Source organism: Mobula hypostoma, chromosome X1 (genome assembly GCF_963921235.1).
Source record: "Mobula hypostoma chromosome X1, sMobHyp1.1, whole genome shotgun sequence".
NCBI lineage: Eukaryota > Metazoa > Chordata > Chondrichthyes > Myliobatiformes > Myliobatidae > Mobula > Mobula hypostoma.
Window position 1 is genome coordinate 58179767 of NC_086128.1, and position 25974 is coordinate 58205740.

A 25974-nucleotide genomic window follows, 5' to 3' on the forward strand; every position below is an offset into this window, starting at 1 on the left:
ACCACATTATCATCCAGATCATTGATATAGATGACAAATAACAATGGACCCAGCACTGATCCCTGTGGCACACCACTAGTCACAGGCCTCCACTCAGAGAAGCAATTCTCTACCACCACTCTTTGGCTTCTTCCATCGAGCCAATGTCTAATCCAATTTACCACCGCTCCATGTATACCTAGCGACTGAATTTTCCTAACTAACCTCCTATGCGGGACCTTGTCAAAGGCCTTACTGAAGTCCATGTAGACAATATCCACTGCCTTCCCTTCATCCACTTTCCTGGTAACCTCCTCGAAAAACTCCAACAGATTGGTCAAACATGACCTACCACGCACAAAGCCATGTTGACTCTCCCTAATAAGCCCCTGTCTATCCAAATGCTTGTAGATTCTGTCTCTTAGTACTCCCTCCAATAACTTACCTACTACTGACGTTAAACTCACCGGCCTATAATTTCCCGGATTACTTTTCGATCCTTTTTTAAACAATGGAACAACATGAGCCACTCTCCAATCCTCTGGCACTTCACCCGTAGACAGCGACATTTTAAATATTTCTGCCAGGGCCCCCGCAATTTCAACACTAGTCTCCTTCAATGTCCAAGGGAACACTCTGTCAGGTCCCGGGGATTTATCCACTTTAATTTTCCTCAAGACAGCAAGCACCTCCTCCTTTTCAATCTGTACAGTTTCCATGGTCTCACTACTTGATTCCCTCAATTCCATAGATTTCATGCCAGCTTCCTTAGTAAATACAGACGCAAAAAACCTATTTAAGATCTCCCCCATTTCCTTTGGTTCCGCACAAAGCCGACCACTCTGATCTTCAAGGGGACCAATTTTATCCCTTACAATCCTTTTGTTCTTAATATACTTGTAAAAGCTCTTTGGATTATCCTTCACTTTGATTGCCAAGGCAACCTCATGTCTTCTTTTTGCCCTCCTGATTTCTTTCTTAAGTATTTTCTTGCACTTCTTATACTCCTCAAGCACCTGATTTACCCCCTGTTTCCTATACATTTCATACAACTCCCTCTTCTTCTTTATCAGAGTTGCAATATCCCTTGAGAACCAAGGTTCCTTATTCCTATTCAATTTGCCTTTAATCCTGACAGGAACATACAAACTCTGCACTCTCAAAATTTCCCCTTTGAAGGCTTCCCACCTACCAATCACATCTTTGCCAGAGAACAACCTGTCCCAATCCACGCTTTTTAGATCCTTTCTCATTTCTTCATATTTGCCCTTGTCTCTACACCAGGACGGTGGGGAAGGGATTGGGTAGAGGCTCCTTCAGGAGTGTAAATTCGCCTTCTCAGCAGGCAGCTTCTACAACAAAAGGCTGCTCTTTCAAACCCTTCACGATTTTTAAATTACTTTTGTACATTTTACTCAGTTATTTTATTTAGAGATGCAGCGTGGTAACAATTTTTAATAAAACTCTCCCTTTTCATTCATGTAACACCAGACCTGATTGGTTTCTTCATTCAATAACTCTTCATTATTTTGTTCTTGTGTCGAACAGAACCATGAAGAATGAATATGTTTGCTCTGACTCGAATTGGGCTTTTTGTTTTCATTTATTCATGGGATGCGGATGTGTACTTGAGAAAAGGCCTTTGAGATTTTCCCCAATGTGTATGCTAAAATTCCTCACTAACCAACATCAACAGGAAAACAAGTGTGACCTATCACCTCCTGTCCTTTAGGGTTTCCGGAGGAAACAGAAGATGATGTTTCGGCAGCTGAAGACATGTGCTTTGCTGTTGGATCTGGTGAAAAACAGTGATGCCAATGGGATTAAAGAAATTGACCAACAGCAGGATATCCGTGAGTTTAGGGACGCAATTGTGTTTGAGGAGATTCGGGGGGTTGGAGTTGAAGGGGCAAGAAAACCTGTCTGTTGTGCCGTCCACTTTTGAACAAACACTGGGGTTTTATTTATTTAATTAAGAGATGACGAAAGATTTGAGACTTGCTTCAGCTGCAAGGTACTGTAAGTTATCACAACTGACCCCATGACATGAGTAGGTCAGAACTTTAGACGCTGGAGCGTAGGAAAATGAATGGAGATTTGATAGAGGCATACAAAATTTTGAAGGGTATAGATAGGAAAATTGCAAGTAGGCTTTTTCTATTGAGGTTGGGTGGGACTACAACAAAGGGTGAAAGGTTAAAAGTTTAAGGAGAACATCTTCACTCAGAGGGTGGTGAGAGTGTGGAACGAGCTGCTATCGGAAGTGGTGGATGTGAGTTCAATTTCAACTTCTAAGAGAAGTTTGGATAGGTATATCGATGAGAGGAGTAGAGGGCTATGGTTCAGAGAGGACAAGGCAGAATAATAGTTGGTCACAGACTAGATAGGCCGAAGGTCTGTTTCTGTGCTGTAGTGCTCTGTAACAGTGGATGACGTGAGGCTTACTTTGTCCCAAGGAAGTGCTGAACATTGGACCCATTAATGTAGTAACTTCATTTCCTCAGAGCTGAAAGTCAATGAAATGAGGCAGAAGTGGAAGAGCTTGAAATCAGAATGTCGAGTGCAAGAAGAGGAGCTTCAAAACATGTCCACCATCCTACAGAAATTCCAAGCTCTCGAGGCAAAAGAGCAAGCTTTGAAGGATGCTATCCAGTTATATGAAGCAAAGGTAAATGGATGCTGATTTTACATGAACTGTTGTGTTCACTTTGTTGCCTCCATGTCCGCATGGTAGTGTAGTGGTTAGCACTACACTTTACAGTACAGACAACCTGGGCTCAATTTCTGCTGCTGCCTTTAGGAGTTTGTATGTTCTCCCTGTGACTGCATGCTTTTCCTCTGGTTCCACCCCCCCCCCCCCCCAATGGTCCAAAGACATACCGACTGGTAGGTTAATTGGGCATTGTAAATTGTCCTGTGATCAGGCTAGGATTAAATCGGGGACTTGCTGGACGGTGCAGCTCGAAGAACCAGAAGGTCCTACGTAACTTGTACCTTGTAGCTGAAGCGATAAATTACAACAATTACAGCACAGAAACAGGCCATCTCGGCTGTTCTAGTCCATGCCGAACTCTTACTCTCACCAAGTCCCACCGACCTGCACTCAGCCCATAACCCTCCATTCCTTTCCTGTCCATACATCTATCCAATTTAACTTCAAACGACAACATTGAACCCGCCTCAACCACTTCTGCTGGAAGCTCGTTCCACACAGCTACCACTCTCTGAGTAAAGAAGTTCCCCCTCATGTTACCCCTAAACTTTTGCCCTTTAACTCTCAACTCATGTCCTCTTGTTTGAATCTCCCCCACTCTCAATGGAAAAAGACGACTCTATCTATCCCCCTCATAATTTTAAATATCTCTATCAAGACCCCCTTCAACCTTCTACGTTCCAAAGAATAAAGACCCAACTTGTTCAACCTTTCTCTGTAACTTAGGAGATGAAACCCAGGTAACATTCTAGTAAATCTTCTCTGTACTCTCTCTATTTTGTTGACATCTTTCCTATAATTTGGTGACCAGAACTGTACACAATACTCCCAATTTGGCCTCACCAATGCCTTGTACAATTTCAACATTACATCCCAACTCCTATACTCAATGCTCTGATTTATAAAGGCCAGCATACCAAAAGCTTTCTTCACCACCCTATGCACATGAGATTCCACCTTCAGGGAACTATGCACCAGTATTCCTAGATCCCTCTGTTCTACTGCATTCTTCAATGCCCTACCATTTACCATGTATATCCTATTTTGATTAGTCCTACCAAAATGTAACACCTCACATTTATCAGCATTAAACTCCATCTGCCATCTTTCAGCCCACTCTTTTAACCGGCCTAAATCTCTCTGCAAGCTTTGAAAACCTACTTCATTATCCGCAACTCCACCTATCTTAGTATCATCTGCATACTTACTCATCCAATTTACCACCCCATCATCCAGATCATTACTGTATATGACAAATAACATTGGACCCAGTACAGATCCCTGAGGCACACCACTAGTCACCGACCTCCAATCTGGCAAACAGTTATCCACCACCACTCTCTGGCGTCTCCCATCCAGCCACTGTTGAATCCATTTTACTACTTCAATATTAATACCTAACGATTGAACCTTCTTACCAACATTCTGTGTGGGACCTTGTCAAGGGCCTTACTGAAGTCCATTTTGACAACATCCACCGCTTTACCGTCATCAACTTTCCTGGAAACCATTTCAAAAAATTCAATAAGATTTGTCAAACATGACCTTCCACGCACAAATCCATGTTGACTGTTCCTAATCAGACCTTGCCTATCCAGATAATTATATATACCATCCCTAAGAATACTTTTCATCAATTTACCCACCACTGACGTCAAACTCACAGGCCGATAATTGCTAGGTTTACTCTTAGAACCCTTTTTAAACAATGGAACAACATGAGCAATACGCCAATTCTCCGGCACCGTCCCCGTTTCTAACGACATTTGAAATATTTCTGTCAGAGCCCCTGCTATTTCCATACTAACTTCCCTCAAGGTCCTAGGGAATATCCTGTCAGGACCCAAAGACTTATCCACTTTTATATTCCTTCAAAGTTCCGGTACTTCCTCTTCTTTAATCATCATAGTTTCCATAACTCCCCTACCTGTTTCCCTTATCGTACCCAATTTTTAGAGAAATTTAAAAAAATGTCTGCATTCTGAGTTCAAGCCTGTTTGTGAGACTGGGACATAAAGTCTAGCCTAAATTTCTTGGCGTAGCACTAAGAGCATCTTATAAGACCAGAAGACGCAAGAGCAGAATTAGGCCATTCGGTCCATTGAGTCTGTTCTGCCATTCCATCATGGCTGAATTATTTTCTCTCTTGACCCAATTCTCCTGCATCAGCTTTGATGTCCTTACTAACCAAGAATCTATCAATGTCCACTTTAAATATACTCCATGTCTTGACCTCCACAGCCGTCTGTGGGAATGAATTCCACAGATTCACCACCTTCTGGGAAAAGAAATTCCTCCCTGTCTCTGTTCTAAAGGGCCTAAGGCTGTGCCCTTTGGTCCTAGACTCTGTCACTGTAGGAAACAAATTCCCCACATCTACTTTGTCTAGGTCTTTCAACATTCAAAGCAACACGCACAAAATGCTAGAGTAACTCATGAGGTCAGTCAGCATCTGTGGAAATAAATAACCAGTTGATGTTTTGGCCAAGACCCTTCTTCAGGACTGGAAAGGAAGGGGGACGATGCCAGAATGAAAAGGTGAAGGGAGGGGAGGGGAAGGTGATAGGTGAAGCCACAGGAAAGCATCTGTTTCAAAGAAATCTCGCTCACTCTCAAAATTCTACCAAGTATAGCCCTTGAGCCATGAAACGCTCCTCATTCCTGGGATCATTCCCGTAAACCACCTTCGGACCTGCTCCATTACCAGCCCATCCTTTTGTTAGATATGGAGCCTCAGTTTGATCCAAGTGCCTTATAAAGCCTCAACATTACACCCTCACTTTTATGGTCTAGTCCTCTGGAAATGACTGCTAACATTGCATTTGCCTTCCTTACTACTGACTCAATCTGCAAGTTTACCTTTAGGGAATTCCTGCACGCGGACTCTTCGAGTTCCTTTTTTCCTCCTGTTTCTGAATGTACTCTCTTTTCTTTTCAAATCTTTTTATTGTTATATTATACAAAAGAAATAACACGAGTACATTGAAGTAACAACACTTACAATGTCTTAAAAAAGACATTATCTGAAAGATTGAAAAACAATTTGTGATAACAAAAAAAACCTACTAAGCAGAAAAAGTGAGGGGAAAAAAAACCCATTAGGTGTGCAACCCCAGAGCCATGCGTCATACAAAAAGCTTCTAAAAATAAACATCAAACCGCCAGCAAGGAAAGTAAATATACCAAAAAGTTTACAGTGTACTCTCCATTTAGAAACTATTCTACACCTTAATTCCTCATACCAAAGTTCATGACCATACACCTAGCTACACTTTATGCAACCTGCCACTTCTTTGCCCATTCTAATCTGTCCAAGCCCATCTGCAGACTCCCTGCTTCCTCAATACTACCTTCTCCCGTACCTATCTTCGTATTGTCTGCAAACTTACTATCGTCAGAGAGAGAAAGCGGGGAGGTTCTCTGCTGTCAGAGATGCCATCTTTCTGATGAAGCATTAAGTATCCCACATTACTACTTGTGTGGAAGTATTATTACAACATACCACTCTTGGAGTATTGTGTTCAGCTCTGGTTGCCTCATTATTGCAAGGATGTGGAAGCTTTAGAGAGGGTGCAGAGATTTATCAGAATACTGCCTTGATTGGAGAGCATGTCTTATCGGTTGAGCGAGCTGGGGTTTTTCTCTTTGGAGTGAAGGAGGTTGAGAGTTGTGTAAGATAAGAGCCATCGATCCAGTGGACGGACAGACAGGCTTTTTCCCAGGATGGAATTGCCTGATACAAGGAGAAATAATTTTAAGGGAATTGAAGAAAAGTATAGGGCAGATATCAGGGTTTTTTTTTAAAACGCAGAGTGGCGGTTGTGTGGAATGTAGAGGCAGGTACATTACGGACATTTAGGAGACTCTTAGGCACATTGATGATAGCAAAAATGGAGGACCTTTGGGAGGGAAGGGCCTGGGTGTGCTGCAGTGTTCTGTGTACCTCTTCAAAGAGATGCCTAATGCCCTACTTATCTCCCAACCACCTTCAGTTTAAACATGAAATCTGGTTAATAATGTGTTTGTTATGGGAATTTGCTGCCATCTGTTTTTGCATTACAGGAGTTGCTGCATCTTAAAAAAGCATCTTGTTAACTCTAACCTGTTTTGACATGTCCTTTGATCATGAAAAATGTAATGTAAATGTTGTCTTCCCTTCCTAAAGTTCTTCAGAAATAATAAATTTTGTCACTGTATCTGCTATGTCCTGTATATATTGTGTTTTGCATACATGGGTGTGGTTGAATGACAAATTGAACTTGAAAACATGTTAATTCATTTTCATTATCTCTCTTTAAACAGAAAAGACAGCTTGAAGAGGTTGCTCACCAAAAGAAGTTACAGTTTCAGGAGGTAAGTCTGTAGAGGTTTGCAGCAGTCATGTCTGTCAAGTTCCCTGAGGTGAACTGTTGGGTTATTGCAATAATGCATCAGCTTTGGTGTTTGTTTTATCTTGAGCTGTTCCATGATTGGCAAATTTACTTAATTAAGTTCCTAACTCAAAGATTGAACCTAAGCCCTGGGTTGTCTGACCATTAATAGTAACCCTTAGAGCAGGGATTCCCAACTTGGGGTCTACGGACCCCTCGGTTAATGACAGGAGTCCATGGCATAAAAAAGGTTGGGAGCCCCTGATCCAGAAAACTATCGCCATTCCTCTTAACCTCATTCTCTAAGCCATTGTGGAACTTGCCCTAGATCAGTGGTTCCCAACCTTTTTCATCCCATGGACCAATACCATTAAGCAAGGGACACGTGGACCCCAGATTGGGAGCGCCTGCGGTAGACTGCACAGCATTATGAAATCATAAACCACAGAAACAGACCCTTCAGCTCAACGAGTCCACACCAATTACCCATTTATATTAATCCCATCCCCATGAACTCGCCTTCCATCAGGGGTTCCCAACCTGGACTCCACAGACTCTTCAGTTAATGGTAAGGCTCCATAGCATAAAAAGGTTGAGAACCCCTGCCCTAGATTCTTCCACTGGGCTACACACTGGCCAGTGTTGTTTTTTTTTTGTTGCATGTCGCAACCTGACCAAAACATCATAGCAAATTCCTAATGCATGTACTGTATGTGACATATAAAGTTGATGTATCCAATTATCCCATCAACCTGCAGTCTTTCAATGTTAAAGTAAATTTATTATCAAAGTATATATATGTTACCATATACTACTTTATGATGTGAGAAGAAACTGGAGCATCTTGTTGAAACTCACACAGTTATAAGATTGTAAAACAAGAGCAGAATTAGGCCATTCAGCCCATTGAGTCTGTTCCACCATTCCCATCATGGCTAACTTATTATCCCTCTCAACCCCATTTTACTGCCTTCTCCCCGTAACCGTTGGCGCCCTTACTAGTGAAGAACCTATCAACCTCTACTTTATGACTTTGCTTACACAGCCATCTGTGGCAAGGCAATGTACAGATTCACCACCTGGCTAAAGAAATTCCTTGTCATCCCTGTTCTAATGGGGCACTACTATTCTGAGGCGGTGCCTGCTGGTCCTAGACTCCCCCGCTATATGAAACATCCTCTCCACATTCATTATATAAGCCTTTCAATGTCCACTAGCTTTCAATGAGACCTCCTCATTCTTCTCAACTCTAGCTTGTACAGGTCCAGAGCAATCAAATGCTCCTCATACATTAACACTTTCATTCTTGAGAACTTCTTCTGGACCCCCTCCAATGCCAGTGCATCCTTTTTTACGATGAGGGGCCCAAAACAGAGAATGTGCCAACTCTGCGCAAGCAGCACTCGAGATATTAATTGATCTTGGGTCTCTGGTGCTATCTGCCCCACAATGTCACGTGCTAATGGGATAAGGTACATCAAAAAAATAACAGAATATACACACAGTGGACATCTTATTAGGGACGACCTGTACCTAACAAAGTGGCCATTGAGTGCACGTTCATGGTCTTCTGCTGCTGTAGCTCATCCACTTCAAGGTTTGACATGTTGTGGGTTCAGAGATGCTCTTCTGCATCTACTGTTGTAACGTGTGGTTATTTGAGTTACTGTCAGTTTAAACCAGCATGGCCATTCTCTGACTCACTCATTAACGAGGCATTTTTGCTCACAGAACTGCTGCTCACTGGATTTTTTTTTTCACACTATCCTCTGTGAACTCTAGATTCTTGTGTGTGAAATTCCCAGGAGAACAGCAGTTTCTGAGATACTCAAGCCACCCCGTCTGGCATCAGCAATCATTCCACGGTCAAAGTCACTTAGATCACATTTCTTCCCCATTCTGATGTTTGGTCTGAACAACAACTGAACCTCTTGACCATGTCTGCATGCTTTTATGCATTGAGTTGCTGCTACATGATTGACTGATTATAAATCTGCATTAATAAGCAGTTGAACAGGTGTACCGAATATAAAGTGGCCACTGAGTGTGTATCGAGAGCCCAACTGTCTACTTGCTGTCTAGGAGCAGAAACTGGGATTGGCCGAAGAGAAGAGTCTGATTGAGAAGGGCATTGAGGAATGCTCCCTGTCTATAAGCAAGTGCCATGCCTCGATACAACAGGCACAGCGAGCAATCCAGCTGATGGCGAGGAAGTGTGGTTTCACTGACAGGTAAGTAGCACTGCATCGGATATTAAATGGTTATGGTTGTAACAATTAACTGTTCAAAGTATTGGTGGGCTGTAGACAATGGGATCATTCCCCAACATAGATTTATGTCCAATCACACCATGAAGGGATTTCACGCACATCACAGCGACTAATCTTTCAGGAGCTAACCATCGGCCAGCATATCAGCCACAGAGGCTTTAGGCCAGCGGTTCCCAATCTTTTTTTTATGCCATGGACTAATACCCTTGAGCAAGGTTCTGTGGATCACTCCTTGAGAACCCCTGCTTTAGGCAAAACTGCTTCACAGAGTTCAATATATTTTCTTAACTAAAAAGAATCTTGCCAGATCATAGGAAACACAAGATTCTACAGATGCTGGAAATCCAGAGCAACACACACAAAATGCTAGAGGAACTCAGCAGGTCAGGCAACATCTATGGAAAAGAATAAACAGTCAATGCTTTGGTGCTGATGAAGGGTCTCTGCTAGAAACGTCAACTGTTAATTCCTCTCCATAGATGCTGCCTGACTTGCTGAGTTCCTCTGGCATTTTGTGTGTGTTACCAGTGACCAAAACTGTTGCAAGTTCTGATTCCGGGATGTACACCAGAAGCGCTGCGTTCACACAGCCCTCAGCATTGTTAAGGCCCCCTCCCATCTGTCCCACAATCTTTCTGACCTACCATCAGGCAGAAGGTACTGCAGTATAAGAACAAAGTTTGTTGTGCTCGATAACAGCTTCTTCTCCCAGGGTGTAAGACTTCTAAGCACCTGCTAAACCACCCAGTACACATTATTTATAACAGCATTATGCTGATTATATGTTGTATATGCACAATATGTCAACTTGTACATCTACGGTAATTTGTTTACATTATTATGTTAATATTATTTTATGTGCTGTGTGTGATATATGCACTGTGTTTTTGCCCTTGGTCCCTGAGGACTGTTGTTTCATTTGAACCCAAGATCCACTCTGCCGGCCACCGGCGTAAGCAAAGATCCCACCCGCTGCGGATGTTCCCTCTTCTCCCCCTCCCATCGGACGGCCGAGGCAAACGCCCGAGAGAGTCTACTGACCACCAGGCTCAAGGATAGTTTCTACCCGACTGAAAAAAACCACTGAACCGTACCCCCGGTCCCCCGGTGCGATAACACAGACTCTCGACCTCACAATCTACCTTGCACCGTACGGACTGCCTGCAATGCACTTTCTCTGTAACTGGGAAACTTTATTCTACAGTGTGTAATCGCTTTATTTTTCTTTTTTTGCTTCTCGGTATAGGATTCATTGTCACAGAGCGGAGGGCAAGGTATTGGGTGTATTTAAGGGAGAGACTGACAGGTGACAGACTGTATATAAAATTATCATGGGTATAGATAGAATGAATGCAAGCAGGCTTTTTCCACTGAGGCAAGGGGAGGAAAAAAAAGAGGACATGGGTTAAGGGTGAAGGGGGAAAAGTTTAAAGGGAACATTAGGGTGGGGGGCTTCTTCACACCGAGAGTGGTGGGAGTGTGGAATGAGCTGCCAGACGAGGTGGTAAATGCAGGCTCACTTTTAACATTTAAGAAAAACTTGGGACAGGTACATGGATGAGAGGTGTATGGAGGGATATGGTCCAGGTGCAGGTCAGTGGGACTAGGCAGAAAAATGGTTCGGCACAGCCAAGGAGGGCCAAAAGGCCTGTTTCTGTGCTGTAATGTTCTATGGTTCTAAGAGTAAGTGATGGCTGTGGTTAGTGGTTGGGTCTTTTGGCTGTTCATTCTCTCTTTTTGCAGTTGCCACTTGTTCTCTGCAGCACAGTGGAGGTTGTTTACTTATCAAAATCAGGTTTAGTATCACTGGCATATGTTGTGAAATATATCCTCCCCTCCACGGATGATTCCTGGCTCCTCCAGCATTCAAATTCTAGTTTAGTTGCCATTTGATCATACATGTGTATACAGCTAAACAAAAGAGCCTTCCACTGGGGCCAAGGTACAAAACACACACAGCACATGAGGTTATGATAGCACACACTGTCACAAAATAATATTAGCTCAAGACCCTGACTGTCATGGCCTGAAGATTGATGGTGCATAGGCTGTTGTCCTGGAGCCATGTTTCCGCAAGAACAAGCATGCAGCAGTTTCTCATCTCGCACTGGGTCATCTGCACATGAAAACAATCCAGCTTGTCTTTCAGGGAGCGAACACTGGAGAGCAGTACCGATAGGAGAGCCGGCCTGCAAGGGCCATCCCCTAACCCAGCACTGACTCCAGCGTGCCCGCCATGCCTCTGTTCTCTCCCACTAACCGCTCCCTGGGTGGCTATAACGGGTGACGCTGTGGTGTGAGAACCTGGTCAGCGCAACAACCGAGGCCACGCAGCTTCCCCCCATCTCATTTAGTTGCATGTCAGTCTCAATCGAGATTCTTGACTTCTGCCCACATGTGCTTGGTGTCATTTCATGTTACCAGCAACTATTCCTCTTGTGACTAACTTCTGTTGTTTCTTTTTCATGCAGCATACGCCCTTGTGATTTCCACACCCTGTCTAATCTCCACCAAATCCTAGAGACGCAGTCAGGGGTGAAAGTGCTGGCACTCTCTGAAGATCAGGCCACTCTACAGTTTGATCCCCGCTCGCTGATCCCCCTGACCAAGCTCACTCCACTTGTGCTGACGATAACCTGGACTAGCAACGAAGCAGCAAAGCTTGAGGTACCCAGATTACTTATTTATTTAGAGATATAGCCCGGACACCGAGCCGCACCACGCTGCAACCCACTGATTTAACACTAGCCTAATAGCAGGACAATTGATAGACAAACTGTCTACTGTAGAAGCAGATGTCTTTAGACCTGCACTCTAATTGAAGAAGAGTTAACCAACTTCAAAATCTGCATCCAATCCTCCATCATTTTCCCAATCCTGTTTAATCTTAGATAAAGGATCCTTATCCCATTGTAATAATAAATGATAAATTCTTCCAATAGAACCCTTGATCAAAGGATTCATACTCATAATAGTATCTAACAGGTCAGCCTCCAATATGTAAGGGAAATTACGTAAATACTTTTGTAAAAAATGTCTAACTTGAAGGTATTGCAGAAAGTGTGAGTATGAAAGAGAATATTTATCAACTCTTCTTCAATTTGTGCTAGCCATTCATTGATTCAATTTAAAATTGTACATCGTTATCATTTGACGAAAGAGAGACTTTCCAAAATCTTTTCTATTGTTGATCGTCATTGTGATAGATGTAAAACTGAGATAGCTACACTGACACATACGTTTTGGTCTTGTTCTGTATTGGAACAGTTCTGGAAGTCAGTTTTCTTAACAATTTCTAAAGCACTTAAAATTAATTTACAAACTAATAAATTAACTGTGCTTTTTGGAATAGTTCCTCAAAATATTTATGGTATTTCTGTGTCTGACCAGCATGTTATTGCATTTGTTACATTGATAGCCATTTTGTTGAAGTGGAAGGATAAATCAACTCTCACTTTGTCACAATGGTTCTCTCAAGTGATGCTATGTCTTAGTTTGGAGAAAATTAGAAGTCGAACCTTCGAACCTTTATTTGATTTTGAGAAAAGATGGGGCTCATTTGCTCGTTATCATCATTTGAGCTAATTGATAGATTTTTTCCACGATCTAATTGTAAATTTTTCAGTATATTTTCTTGCTGGCGGTTTGATGTTTATTTTTAGAAGCTTTTTGTATGACGCATGGCTCCGGGGTTGTACACCTAATGGGTTCTTTTTTTTCTCTCACTTTTCTGCTTAGTAGGTTTTCTCGTTATCACAAAATTGTTTTTCAATCTTTAAGATGATGTCTTTTTTGAGACGTTGTAAGTGTTGTTACTTCAATGTACTCATGTTGTTTCTTTTGTATAACAATAAAAAGATTTGAAAGACCTGCACACTAAAGTCCCTCTGCCCTTCAGCAACAATTTGTTGCTGTTGGGTTAAACTGATTTTCAGCACACCACACGTTTAAGCTGCAGATTTGCCCACCACACTTGGTGGGGGGTGGGGGGCGGTGTTGTTGGAAGTCGATGTTAGATCCTGTACCATCTGGCATTTGCATCTCGGATCAGGCAAAAGGATTTTTTTGTTTACACAGGCCAGGATACTGCCCTTGGGAGTGATCCCTCCCATCTGGTTCAACAACCTTTTTGATCTCCTACTATCAGACAGGAGTCACCCTGGCATCAGGACAAGAACTGTTAGGATGGGCAACAGCTTCTCCCCCCAGGCCGTGAGACTGCTGAAATCTCTGCCACCACCCAGGTCTCACCACGTATCAAAGATTCAAAATGCATTTATTATCAAATATACACCCCTGAGATTCGTCTTCCCACAGACAGTCACAAAACAAAGAAACACCATGGAATCCGTTCAAAGAAAACACCAAATGTGCAAAAACTGAACAAGTCGTGCAAACAGCAAAAAAAAAGTGAAAGCACTGAATATAAAACATGAAACCATAGGATCCTTGAAACAGTCCAGGAATGTTCAGTATATTTCAGTTCAGTTTAATTTAACGTTATGCCATTCATTGACCGCGGGCCGCAGAGCCAGTCCACCCTGATCAAAATCACAAAATAACAATATAATAGGAGTAACCAGAAAGCAGAAACACATAACATGAACTACAGGGTGCAATCCACAAACTCTGTCAATTAAACCTTGCCCAAGACCCAAGTCCCTGGCATCATCCTCCAACAGCAGGAAGCGAGAGGGACGGGGGGAGGGAGAGAGAGAGAGACTGGTCAAAAGGCAGATGAGCACCTGCTTGCCTTTCCCTCTCATTCTCGATTTCAATCTTGCTTGACACCTTAATTAGTGAGAAACGGAGTTGATCATGATCGCCGGGTTTCTTGGCTGCACACTTTGCTCCAAACCTTACCGAACGACCTCGGGGACAGCAAAGCACCAGATCGCTCAAAGGGCCTGAAAACACATCATCAAAATGTTGTGTGTGAGTTATATGTACTGTGTTGTGCACCTTGGTCTGGAGGAACATTGTTTTGTTTGGAAGTATACATTGATATGGTTGAAATGACAAAGAACTTGCAAGCAAACTGTTTGAACTGTTGGTGTGGCAAATTTACTTTCATGGAACTGTTCTACAAGACATTTCCAGGGTTTAGACTCTGTCAATGAATGACCAACAACATATTCCCAAGTCAAGACCATAAGACATAGGAACTGAATTGGGCCATTCAGCCCATTGTCTGCTCCATCTCTACTATAGGAAACATCCTCTCCACATCCACTCTATCTAAGCCTTTCTGTATTCAAGTCAAGGCAGTGATGGACCTGCGGGGAGGGGGGCTTTAGGAATCAGAATCATTCGCTAACTGGGTGAAGAAAGGCTGAGTTGGAGTGGATGCGGAGAGGATGTTTCCTATAGTGGGGGAGTCTAGGACCAGAGGACACGGATAGAGTGGATGTGGAGAGGATGTTTCCTATAGTGGGGGAGTCTAGGACCAGAGGGCACAGATAGAGCGGATGTGGAGAGGATGTTTCCTATAGTGGGGGAGTCTAGGACCAGAGGACACAGATAGAGTGGATGTGGAGAGGATGTTTCCTATAGTGGGGGAGTCTAGGACCAGAGGACACAGATATAGTGGATGTTTCCTATAGTGGGGGAGTCTAGGACCAGAGGACACAGATAGAGTGGATGTGGAGAGGATGTTTCCTATAGTGGGGGAGTTTAGGACCAGAGGGCACAGATAGAGTGGATGTGGAGAGGATGTTTCCTATAGTGGGGGGAGTCCAGGACCAGAGGGCACAGATAGAGTGGATGTGGAGAGGATGTTTCCTATAGTGGGGGAGTCTAGGACCAGAGGACACAGATATAGTGGATGTTTCCTATAGTGGGGAAGTTTAGGACCAGAGGACACAGATAGAGTGGATGCGGAGAGGATGTTTCCTATAGTGGGGGAGTCTAGGACCAGAGGACACAGATAGAGTGGATGTGGAGAGGATGTTTCCTATAGTGGGGGAGTTTAGGACCAGAGGGCACAGATAGAGTGGATGTGGAGAGGATGTTTCCTATAGTGGGGGGAGTCCAGGACCAGAGGGCACAGATAGAGTGGATGTGGAGAGGATGTTTCCTATAGTGGGGGAGTCTAGGACCAGAGGACACAGATAGAGTGGATGTGGAGAGGATGTTTCCTATAGTGGGGGAGTCTAGGACCAGAGGGCACAGATAGAGCGGACGTGGAGAGGATGTTTCCTATAGTGGGGGAGTCTAGGACTAGAGGACACAGATAGAGTGGATGTGGAGAGGATGTTTCCTATGGTGGGGGAGTCTAGGAACAGAGGACACAGATAGAGTGGAGGTGGAGAGGATGTTTCCTATAGTGGGGGAGTCTAGGACCAGAGGACATGGATAGAGTGGATGTGGAGAGGATGTTTCCTATAGTGGGGGAGTCTAGGACCAGAGGACACAGATAGAGTGGATGTGGAGAGGATGTTTCCTATAGTGGGGGAGTCTAGGACCAGAGGACACAGATATAGTGGATGTTTCCTATAGTGGGGAAGTTTAGGACCAGAGGACACAGATAGAGTGGATGCGGAGAGGATGTTTCCTATAGTGGGGGAGTCTAGGACCAGAGGACACAGATAGAGTGGATGTGGAGAGGATGTTTCCTATAGTGGGGGAGTTTAGGACCAGAGGGCACAGATAGAGTGGATGTGGAGAGGATGTTTCCTATAGTGGGGGGAGTCCAGGACCAGAGGGCACAGATAGAGTGGATGTGGAGAGGATGTTTCCTATAGTGGGGGAGTCTAGGACCAGAGGACACAGATATAGTGGATGTTTCCTATAGTGGGGAAGTTTAGGACCAGAGGACACAGATAGAGTGGATGCGGAGAGGATGTTTCCTATAGTGGGGGAGTCTAGGACCAGAGGACACAGATAGAGTGGATGTGGAGAGGATGTTTCCTATAGTGGGGGAGTCTAGGACCAGAGGGCACAGATAGAGCGGACGTGGAGAGGATGTTTCCTATAGTGGGGGAGTCTAGGACTAGAGGACACAGATAGAGTGGATGTGGAGAGGATGTTTCCTATGGTGGGGGAGTCTAGGAACAGAGGACACAGATAGAGTGGAGGTGGAGAGGATGTTTCCTATAGTGGGGGAGTCTAGGACCAGAGGACACGGATAGAGTGGATGTGGAGAGGATGTTTCCTATAGTGGGGGAGTCTAGGACCAGAGGACACAGATAGAGTGGATGTGGAGAGGATGTTTCCTATAGTGGGGGAGTCTAGGACCAGAGGACACAGATATAGTGGATGTTTCCTATAGTGGGGAAGTTTAGGACCAGAGGACACAGATAGAGTGGATGCGGAGAGGATGTTTCCTATAGTGGGGGAGTCTAGGACCAGAGGACACAGATAGAGTGGATGTGGAGAGGATGTTTCCTATAGTGGGGGAGTTTAGGACCAGAGGGCACAGATAGAGTGGATGTGGAGAGGATGTTTCCTATAGTGGGGGGAGTCCAGGACCAGAGGGCACAGATAGAGTGGATGTGGAGAGGATGTTTCCTATAGTGGGGGAGTCTAGGACCAGAGGACACAGATATAGTGGATGTTTCCTATAGTGGGGAAGTTTAGGACCAGAGGACACAGATAGAGTGGATGCGGAGAGGATGTTTCCTATAGTGGGGGAGTCTAGGACCAGAGGACACAGATAGAGTGGATGTGGAGAGGATGTTTCCTATAGTGGGGGAGTTTAGGACCAGAGGGCACAGATAGAGTGGATGTGGAGAGGATGTTTCCTATAGTGGGGGGAGTCCAGGACCAGAGGGCACAGATAGAGTGGATGTGGAGAGGATGTTTCCTATAGTGGGGGAGTCTAGGACCAGAGGACACAGATAGAGTGGATGTGGAGAGGATGTTTCCTATAGTGGGGGAGTCTAGGACCAGAGGGCACAGATAGAGCGGACGTGGAGAGGATGTTTCCTATAGTGGGGGAGTCTAGGACTAGAGGACACAGATAGAGTGGATGTGGAGAGGATGTTTCCTATGGTGGGGGAGTCTAGGAACAGAGGGCACAGATAGAGTGGATGTGGAGAGGATGTTTCCTATAGTGGGGGAGTCTAGGACCAGAGGACACAGATATAGTGGATGTTTCCTATAGTGGGGAAGTTTAGGACCAGAGGACACAGATAGAGTGGATGCGGAGAGGATGTTTCCTATAGTGGGGGAGTCTAGGACCAGAGGACACAGATAGAGTGGATGTGGAGAGGATGTTTCCTATAGTGGGGGAGTTTAGGACCAGAGGGCACAGATAGAGTGGATGTGGAGAGGATGTTTCCTATAGTGGGGGGAGTCCAGGACCAGAGGGCACAGATAGAGTGGATGTGGAGAGGATGTTTCCTATAGTGGGGGAGTCTAGGACCAGAGGACACAGATATAGTGGATGTTTCCTATAGTGGGGAAGTTTAGGACCAGAGGACACAGATAGAGTGGATGCGGAGAGGATGTTTCCTATAGTGGGGGAGTCTTGGACCAGAGGACACAGATAGAGTGGATGTGGAGAGGATGTTTCCTATAGTGGGGGAGTTTAGGACCAGAGGGCACAGATAGAGTGGATGTGGAGAGGATGTTTCCTATAGTGGGGGGAGTCCAGGACCAGAGGGCACAGATAGAGTGGATGTGGAGAGGATGTTTCCTATAGTGGGGGAGTCTAGGACCAGAGGACACAGATAGAGTGGATGTGGAGAGGATGTTTCCTATAGTGGGGGAGTCTAGGACCAGAGGACACAGCCTCTCAATAGAAGGATGTCCTTTTAGAACAGAGATGAGGAGGAATTTCTTTAGCCAGAGGGTGGTGAATCTATGGAAATCAATGCCACAGACAGCTGTGGAGGCCAAGTCATTGTATGTTTAAAGTGGAGGTTGACAGGTCTTTGATTGATAAGAGTGTCAAAGGTTAGTGGGGAGAATGCAGGAGATTGGGGTTGAGAGGGATAATAAATCAGCCACGATGGAATAGCAGGGCACGCGCGATTTGCCTGTTGGAATGGCCTAAATCTGGTCCTATATCTTTAAGGTCTGCAGTCCAGAATCTGCCGATTTTGAAGATTGTTTGTTTTTTTTTAAACATCTTGAAACAGTGATGCTTACTGAAGTACCTGTGGCACCTGAATAGATTGTTACAGCATTTATAGGGCTGGTTTTTAAGGCAAAGTGCATATAATCTCTTCAATCTTCCTCCCTAGACGAATTGTGCCTTCCTTGAGCTGTCTGATATCAAGTCACTGGATCTGCCAAACATTACAGCTGAAATCTGGAAACGTTACATGAGCCAGGCTGAGCTCTGGGGGGAGATCCAGGACCTACAGAACAAGTGAGTTTACATTCTCTATTTCAAAATCTAGCTCTACATTCAGGTGGCTCCTTTATTTGGTACATCATCATCATCATCATCATGTACCGTGTCATATGAGGTGGGCGATCGTGGTCCCATGATCATGATTGTTCTTGATTTTTCTTCAGAAGTAGTTTGCCATTGCCATCTTCTGGGCCAGTGTTTTTACAAGACGGGTGACCCCAGCCATTATCAATACTCTTCAGAGACTGTCTGCCTGGGGTAGGTGATCACATAACCAGGACTTGTGATCTGCACCGACTGCTCATGCGACCATCCACCACCTGCTCCCACGGCTTCACGTGACCCTGACTGGGGAGAGGGTTGGTCGCTAAGCAGTGACCTGCAGGATAGCAGAGGTACGGAGCGCCTTACACCTCCTTCGGTAGAGACATATCTCCCCCTTGCCACTCACTTTGGTACCTTCTGTACCTAATACAGGGGACAATGAGTGTATGTTTGTATCTGCTGCTTTAGCCCATCTACGTTTGTACTTCATGGTTCGACGTGCTGTGCGTTCAAAGATACTCTTCTGCACACCACTGTTGGAATGCAAGGTTATTAGAATTATTATCACCTCCCTGTCTACTTGAACCAGTCTGACCATTCTCCTCTGATCTCTCTTATTAAAAAGGCATTTTTGCCCACATAACTGCTGCTCACTGAATGCTTTTTTAGAGTTTTTCACACTGTTCTCTGTAAACTCCAGAGACTATCCCAGGAGATCAGCAGCTTCAGAGCTAATCAAATCACCCTTTCTGGCACCGATAATCATTCCACAGTCAATGTCACTTGGATCACGTTTCTTACCCATTCTGCTGTTTGGTCCGAACAACAACTGAACCCGTTGACCATGTCTGCATGCCTTTATGCATTGAGCTGCTGCCACATGATTGGCTGATTAGATATTTGCATTAACAAGTAGGTATACCTAATGAAGTGGCCACTGGGTGTATTTTAAATAGATCTCCCGTAGCAATATTTTTGGATGGAGTTATCCAGTTTGTTCCCCCAACACTAATGCTTTGCCCCTTTTCCCCAGAGCCCTGCATGTCCTCCATTTTGTTTTTGATTTGGGTTTGATCTATCTTTAGAGCCAAGCTTGTTATCTGCAAAAGGCCACATGCAGCACCACAAGTACATAGCATCAGATAAGCAGCATTCACAAGAAGGGCATAAGCACAAATTATACAATAGTTGCAAGAGAAAAAACAATTTTTATGAGAAAAACATTTTGTGCAAAGTAAAGTGGTTACAGTGTTATTAAACTCTAGAGATCAGGTTTCAAGAACAGAATGATTGAAAGGAAGTAGCTGTTCCTGAGCCTGTTGATGTGAGACTTTCGGACTCTACCTCCTGCCTGATGATAACTGCGAGAAGATGGCACAGCCTGGATGACAGGGACCTTTGATAGTTGATGTTGCCTTTGTGAGGCAGTGCCTCCTGTAGATAATTACCGATGGTGGGGAGGGATGTGCCCTTAATATATTGTTCAGAGTCTACTATCAGCAATTTATATTATTGCCCATTCAAATTCCCGTATCAGACCACAATGCAACCAATCTGGATAGTTTCAACAGTGTAACTTTAATGTTTGGTGACAAAGTTCAAATTAAATTTTATTATCAAAGCCTAAGAACATAAAGACGTTGGTGCACTTTTCAGCTGGTTGTATCTATGTGCTGGGCTCAGGGCAAGTCATCTGATATGTTAACATCGTGAACTTTAAAGCTGCTGACTCTCTCCCACCACTGATACCTTAGTGTAGACTAGTGCATACTTACTCTTCTTTCCTTTCCTGAAGTCAGCTATTGACGGCAAACGTTGTGACGCCACTCAATTAGGTATTCTACTTTGCCCACGTAAGCTGACTCATTATTACTTGTCATTTGTCTAACAACAGTAGTATCATTGGTGAATTGGAAGATCAAAGTTCAAACATTCAAAGTAAATTTATTATCAAAGTCACCATATACAACCCTGTGATTCATCTTCTAGCAGGCATGCACAGTAAATGCAAAGAGAAACAATAAATATCTAGAGCATGAGATGAACAGTCCTTGAAAGAGAGTCCATAGGTTGTGAGAGCAGTTCAGTGTTGGGGTAAATGAAGTTATCCTCTCTGGTTCAAGAGCCTAATGGTTGAGGGGTAAATAACTTCTTGAATCTGAGGTCCACTTTCATAGATCCCTCAAAGTTGCCATGCAAGTTAATAGGGTGGTTAAGACATGGAGTGCTGGCCTTCATTAGTCAGGAGATTGAGTTCAAGAGCCACGAGGTAATGCTGCAGCTCTATGAAATGCTGGTTGGACCATGCTTGGAGTATACAGTACCGGTCACCTCATTATAGGAAGGATGTGGTAGCTTTAGAGAGGGTGCAGAGGAGATTTACTAGGATGCTGCCTGGACAAGACGGCATAGAAACATAGAAAATAGGTGCAGGAGTAGGCCATTCGGCCCTTCGAGCCTGCACCGCCATTTGTTATGATCATGGCTGATCGTCCAACTCAGAACCCTGTACCAGCCTTCTCTCCATACCCCCTGACCCCCGTAGCCACAAGGGCCATATCTAACTCCCTCTTAAATATAGCCAATGAACTGGCCTCAACTGTTTCCTGTGGCAGAGAATTCCACAGATTCACCACTCTCTGTGTGAAGAAGTCTTATGAGGGTAGGTTTGGTGGCTAGGGCTTTTCTCTTCGGAGCGAAGGTGATGTGTTCAAGATAGAAACATAGAAAACCTACAGCACAATACAGGCCCTTTAGCCCACAAAGCTATGCCAAACACGTCCTTACCTTAGAACTACCTAGACTTTACCCATAGCCCTCTATTTTTCTAAGCTCCAGGTAGCCATCCAGGAGTCTGTTAAAAGACCCTCTCGTTTCTGCCTCCACCACTGCCGCCAGCAGCCCATTCCACACACTCACCACTCTCTGCATAAAAAACTTACCCCTGACATCTCCTCTGTACCGACTTCCAAGCACCTTAAAACTGTGCCCTCTCGTGCTAGCCACTTCAGCCCTGGGAAAAAGCCTCTGACTATCCACACGATCAATGCCTCTCATCATCTTATACACCTCTATCAGGTCACCTCTCATCCTCCGTCGCTCCAAGGAGAAAAGGCCGAGTTCACTCAGCCTATTCTCATAAAGCATGCTCCCCAATCCAGGCAACATCCTTGTAAATCTCCTCTGCACCCGTTCTATGGCTTACACATCCTTTCTGTAGTGAGGTGACCAGAACTGAGCACAGTACTCCAAGTGGGGTCTGACAAGGGTCCTATACAGCTGTAACATTACCTCTCGGCTCTGAAACTCAATTCCACGATTGATGAAGGCCAATGCACCGTATGCCTTCTTAACCACAGAGTCAACCTGCGCAGCAGCTTTGAGTGTCCTATCGACTCAGACCCCAAGATCCCTCTGATCCTCAACACTGCCAAGAGTCTTACCATTAATGCTATATTCTGCCATCATATTTGACCTACCATAATGAACCACCTCACACTTATCTGGGTTGAACTCCACCTGCCACTTCTCAGCCCAGTTTTGCATCCTATCAATATCTCACTGTAATCTCTGACAGCCCTCCACACTATCCACAACACCCCCAACCTTTGTGTCATCGGCAAATTTACTAACCCATCCCTCCATTTCCTCATCCAGGTCATTTATAAAAATCACGAAGAGAAGGGGTCCCAGAACAGATCCCTGAGGCACACCACTGTTCACTGACCTCCATGCAGAATATGACCCATCTACAACCACTCTTTGCCTTCTGTGGGCAAGCCAATTCTGGATCCACAAAGTAGTGTCCCCTTGGATCCCATGCCTCCTTACTTTCTCAATAAGCCTTGCATGGGGTACCTTATCAAATGCCTTGCTGAAATCCATATACACTACATCTATGGCTCTACCTTCATCAGTGTGTTTAGTCACATCTTCAAAAAATTCCATCAGGCTCGTAAGGCACGACCTGCCCTTGACAAAGCCATGCTGACTATTCCTAATCATATTATGCCTCTCCAAATGTTCATAGATCCTGCCTCTCAGGATCTTATCCATCAACTTACCAACCGCTGAAGTAAGACTCACTGGCCTATAATTCCCTGGGCTATCTCTACTCCCTGTCTTGAATAAGGGAACAACATTCGCAACCCTCCGGAGCCTCTCCCATCCTCATTGATGATGCAAAGATCATTGCCAGAGGCTCAGCAATCTCCTCCCTTGCTTCTCACAGTAGCCTGGGGTACATCCCGTCTGATCCCGGTGATTTATCCAACTTGGTGCTTTCCAAAGGCTCCAGCACATCCTCTTTCTTAATACCTACATGCTCAAGCTTTTCAGTCCGCTGCACGTCATCACTACAATCGCCAAGATCCTTTTCCATAATGAATACTGAAGCAAAATATTCATTAAGTACCTCTGCTATCTCCTCCGGTTCCATACACACTTTTCCACTGTCACATTTGATTGGTCCTATTCTCTCATGTCTTATCCTCTAGCTCTTCACATACTTGTAGAATGCCTTGGGGTTTTCCTTAATCCTGCTCGCCAAGGCCTTCTCATGGCCCCTTCTGGCTCTCCTAATTTCATTCTTAAACTCCTTTCTGCTAGCCTTATAATCTTCTAGATCTCTATCATTACCTAGTTTTTTTGAACCTTTCGTAAGCTTTTCTTCTTGACTAGATTTACAACAGCCTTTGTACACAATGGTTCCTGTACATTCTTTCCCTGTCTCATTGGAACATACCTATGCAGAACCCCACGCAAATATCCCCTGAACATTTGCTACATTTCTTCTGTATATTTCCAATTTATGCTTCCAAGTTCCTGCCTGATAGCCTCATATTTCCCCTTATTTCAATTAAACGCTTTCCTAACTTGTCTGTTCCTATCCCTCTCCAATGCTATGGTAAAGGAGATCGAATTGCGATCACTGTCTCCAAAATGCTCTCCCACTGAGAGATCTGACACCTGACCAGGTTCATTTCCCAATACCAGATCAAGTACAGCCTCTCCTCTTTTAGGCTTATCTACATATTGTGTCAAGAAACCTTCCTGAACACACCTAACAAACTCCATGCTGTCTAAACCTTGCTCCAGGGCGATGCTAATCAATATTTGGGAAATTAAAATCTCCCACCACAACAACCCTGTTATTATTACACCTTTGCAGAATCTGTCTCCCTATCTGCTCCTCGATGTCCCTGTTACTATTGCGTGGTCTATAAGAAACACCCAGTAGAATTATTGACCCCGTCCTATTTCTTCCACCCACAGAGACTCCGTAGACAACCCCTCCATGACTTCCTCCTTTTCTGCGGCCATGACACTATCCCTGATCAACAGTGCCATGCCTTTTTTTGCCTTCCTCCCTGTCCTTTCCGAAACATCTAAAGCTTGGCAATTGAAGTAGCCAGTCCTGCCCCTGCACCATCCAAGTCTCTGTAATGGCCACAAAAGCCATCGGTCTGAGCGCATCCCTTCTCTATCACCTGCCTATCCTCCCTTTTGCACTGTCTCCAAGCTTTCTCTATTTGTGAGCCAACCTCCCTTTCCTCTGTCACTTCAGTTCGGTTCCCACCCCCCAGCAATTCTCGTTTTGACTTTTCCCAAATAGCCTTAGCAAACCTCCCCGCCAGGATATCGGTCCCCCTGGAATTCAAGTGCAACCTGTCCTTTTTGTACAGGTCACGCCTGTGCCAAAAGAGGTCCCAATGATCCAGAAATCTGAATCCCTGCCCCCTGCTCCAATCCCTCAGCCACGAATTTATCCTCCACCTCACTCTATTCCTATACTCACTGTCACATGGCACAGGCAGTAATCCAGAGATGACTACCTTTGTGGTCCTGCTTCTCAACTTCCTTCCTAACTCCCTGTAGTCTGCTTTCAGGACCTCCTCCCTTTTCTTGCCTATGCCGTTGGTACCAATATGTACCCCGATCTCTGGCTGTTCTTTTCCACTTCAAGATATCGTGGACGTGATCAGAAACATCCCAGACCCTGGCACCTGGGAGGCAAACTACTACCCAAGTTTCTTTCCTGCATCCACAGAATCACCTGTCTGACCCCCTAACTATAGAGTCCCCTATCACTGCTGCCATCCTCTTCCTTTCCCTATCCTTCTGAGCCGCAGGGCCAGACTCTGTGCCAGAGGCACGGCCACTGTTTCTTCCCCCAGGTAGGCCATCCCTCCCACCCCCCAACAGTACTCAAACAGGAGTACTCATTGTTAAGGGGAACAGCCACAGGGATACTCCCTGGCATCTGACTCCTGCCCTTCCCTCTCCTGACTGTTACCCACTTATCTGTCTACTGAGGCCCCAGTGTGACTACCTGCCTGTAACTGCTCTCTATTACCTCCTCACTCTCCCTGACCAGACGAAGGTCATCGAGCTGCATCTCCAGTTCCCCAACGCAGTCCAAAGGAGCTGCAGCTCGACACACCTGGTGCAGATGTGACCATCCGGGAGGCTGGGAATCTCCAGGACTTCCCACATCTGACAGCGAGCACAGAAAAACGGCCTCACAGACATACTTCCTGTCTGTATGCTACACAGATAACCTACCTCGCCTTGACCCTTTAACGCCGAAGCCCCGTTGAGCCAAAGCCTTCCTATTCTGTGTCTCCCTCTACTCTGTCTCCCGCTCCTTTGACTCCCACTGTATAAATCTGTCTTCCTTTTAAACTCTTCTCGCTGTCCTCACTGGCTGACCTCCACGCACTTGCGCAGTCGTGCCCCGTTCAAACAGCTGAAGATAATGAGGGGCCAGTCAGAGACTTTTTTCCTGGGGCAGAAGTGCCAAATACCAGGGGTAATAATTTTAAGCTGATTGGAGGAAAGTATGGAGTAGAGGTCAGGGGTAGGTTCTTTACACAGAATGGTGGATGTGTGCAACACACTGCTGAGATAGTGGAGATAGAGGCAGATTCATGGGCACATGGATGGTAGAAAATGGAGGGTTATGGAAGAAGGAAGGGTTAGATTGATTTTAGAGTAGGTTAAAAGGTCAGTACAGCATTGTGGGCCGAAGGGCTTGTACTGTGTGGTTATGTTATCAATATCTTTGATCTGAAACATTAGTTGTTTCTCTACTGATGCTGCCTGACCTGCTGAGTAATTCCAGAAATTTCTGTTTTTATATCTAGAGTAGAGCTGAGTGTTACCCTCTTCCAGGTTTTGAGGACTTGGGGCTTTCTTAGACATCCAGGGAAAGGGATAATTGGGTATTGAATAGATCTATGGGCCAGTCTACAAAGAAGGGCAGCCTCTTGTGGAATAGTCTAAACCAGGGTAGGG

General features: G+C 44.8%; 1 protein-coding gene across 1 annotated transcript in view; it reads left to right on the forward strand.

Annotated features, from left to right (window-relative positions):
• Nucleotides 1-25974, forward strand: part of si:dkey-225f5.4 (uncharacterized) — a 64342-nt gene that overhangs the window by 12611 nt on the left and 25757 nt on the right. Inside the window, exons 4-9 of the mRNA XM_063037183.1 lie at nucleotides 1712-1832; nucleotides 2484-2647; nucleotides 6995-7045; nucleotides 9145-9293; nucleotides 11804-11999; nucleotides 18521-18648. Coding sequence (XP_062893253.1) covers nucleotides 1712-1832; nucleotides 2484-2647; nucleotides 6995-7045; nucleotides 9145-9293; nucleotides 11804-11999; nucleotides 18521-18648 — 809 coding nt within the window. The remainder of the gene's footprint in view (nucleotides 1-1711; nucleotides 1833-2483; nucleotides 2648-6994; nucleotides 7046-9144; nucleotides 9294-11803; nucleotides 12000-18520; nucleotides 18649-25974) is intronic.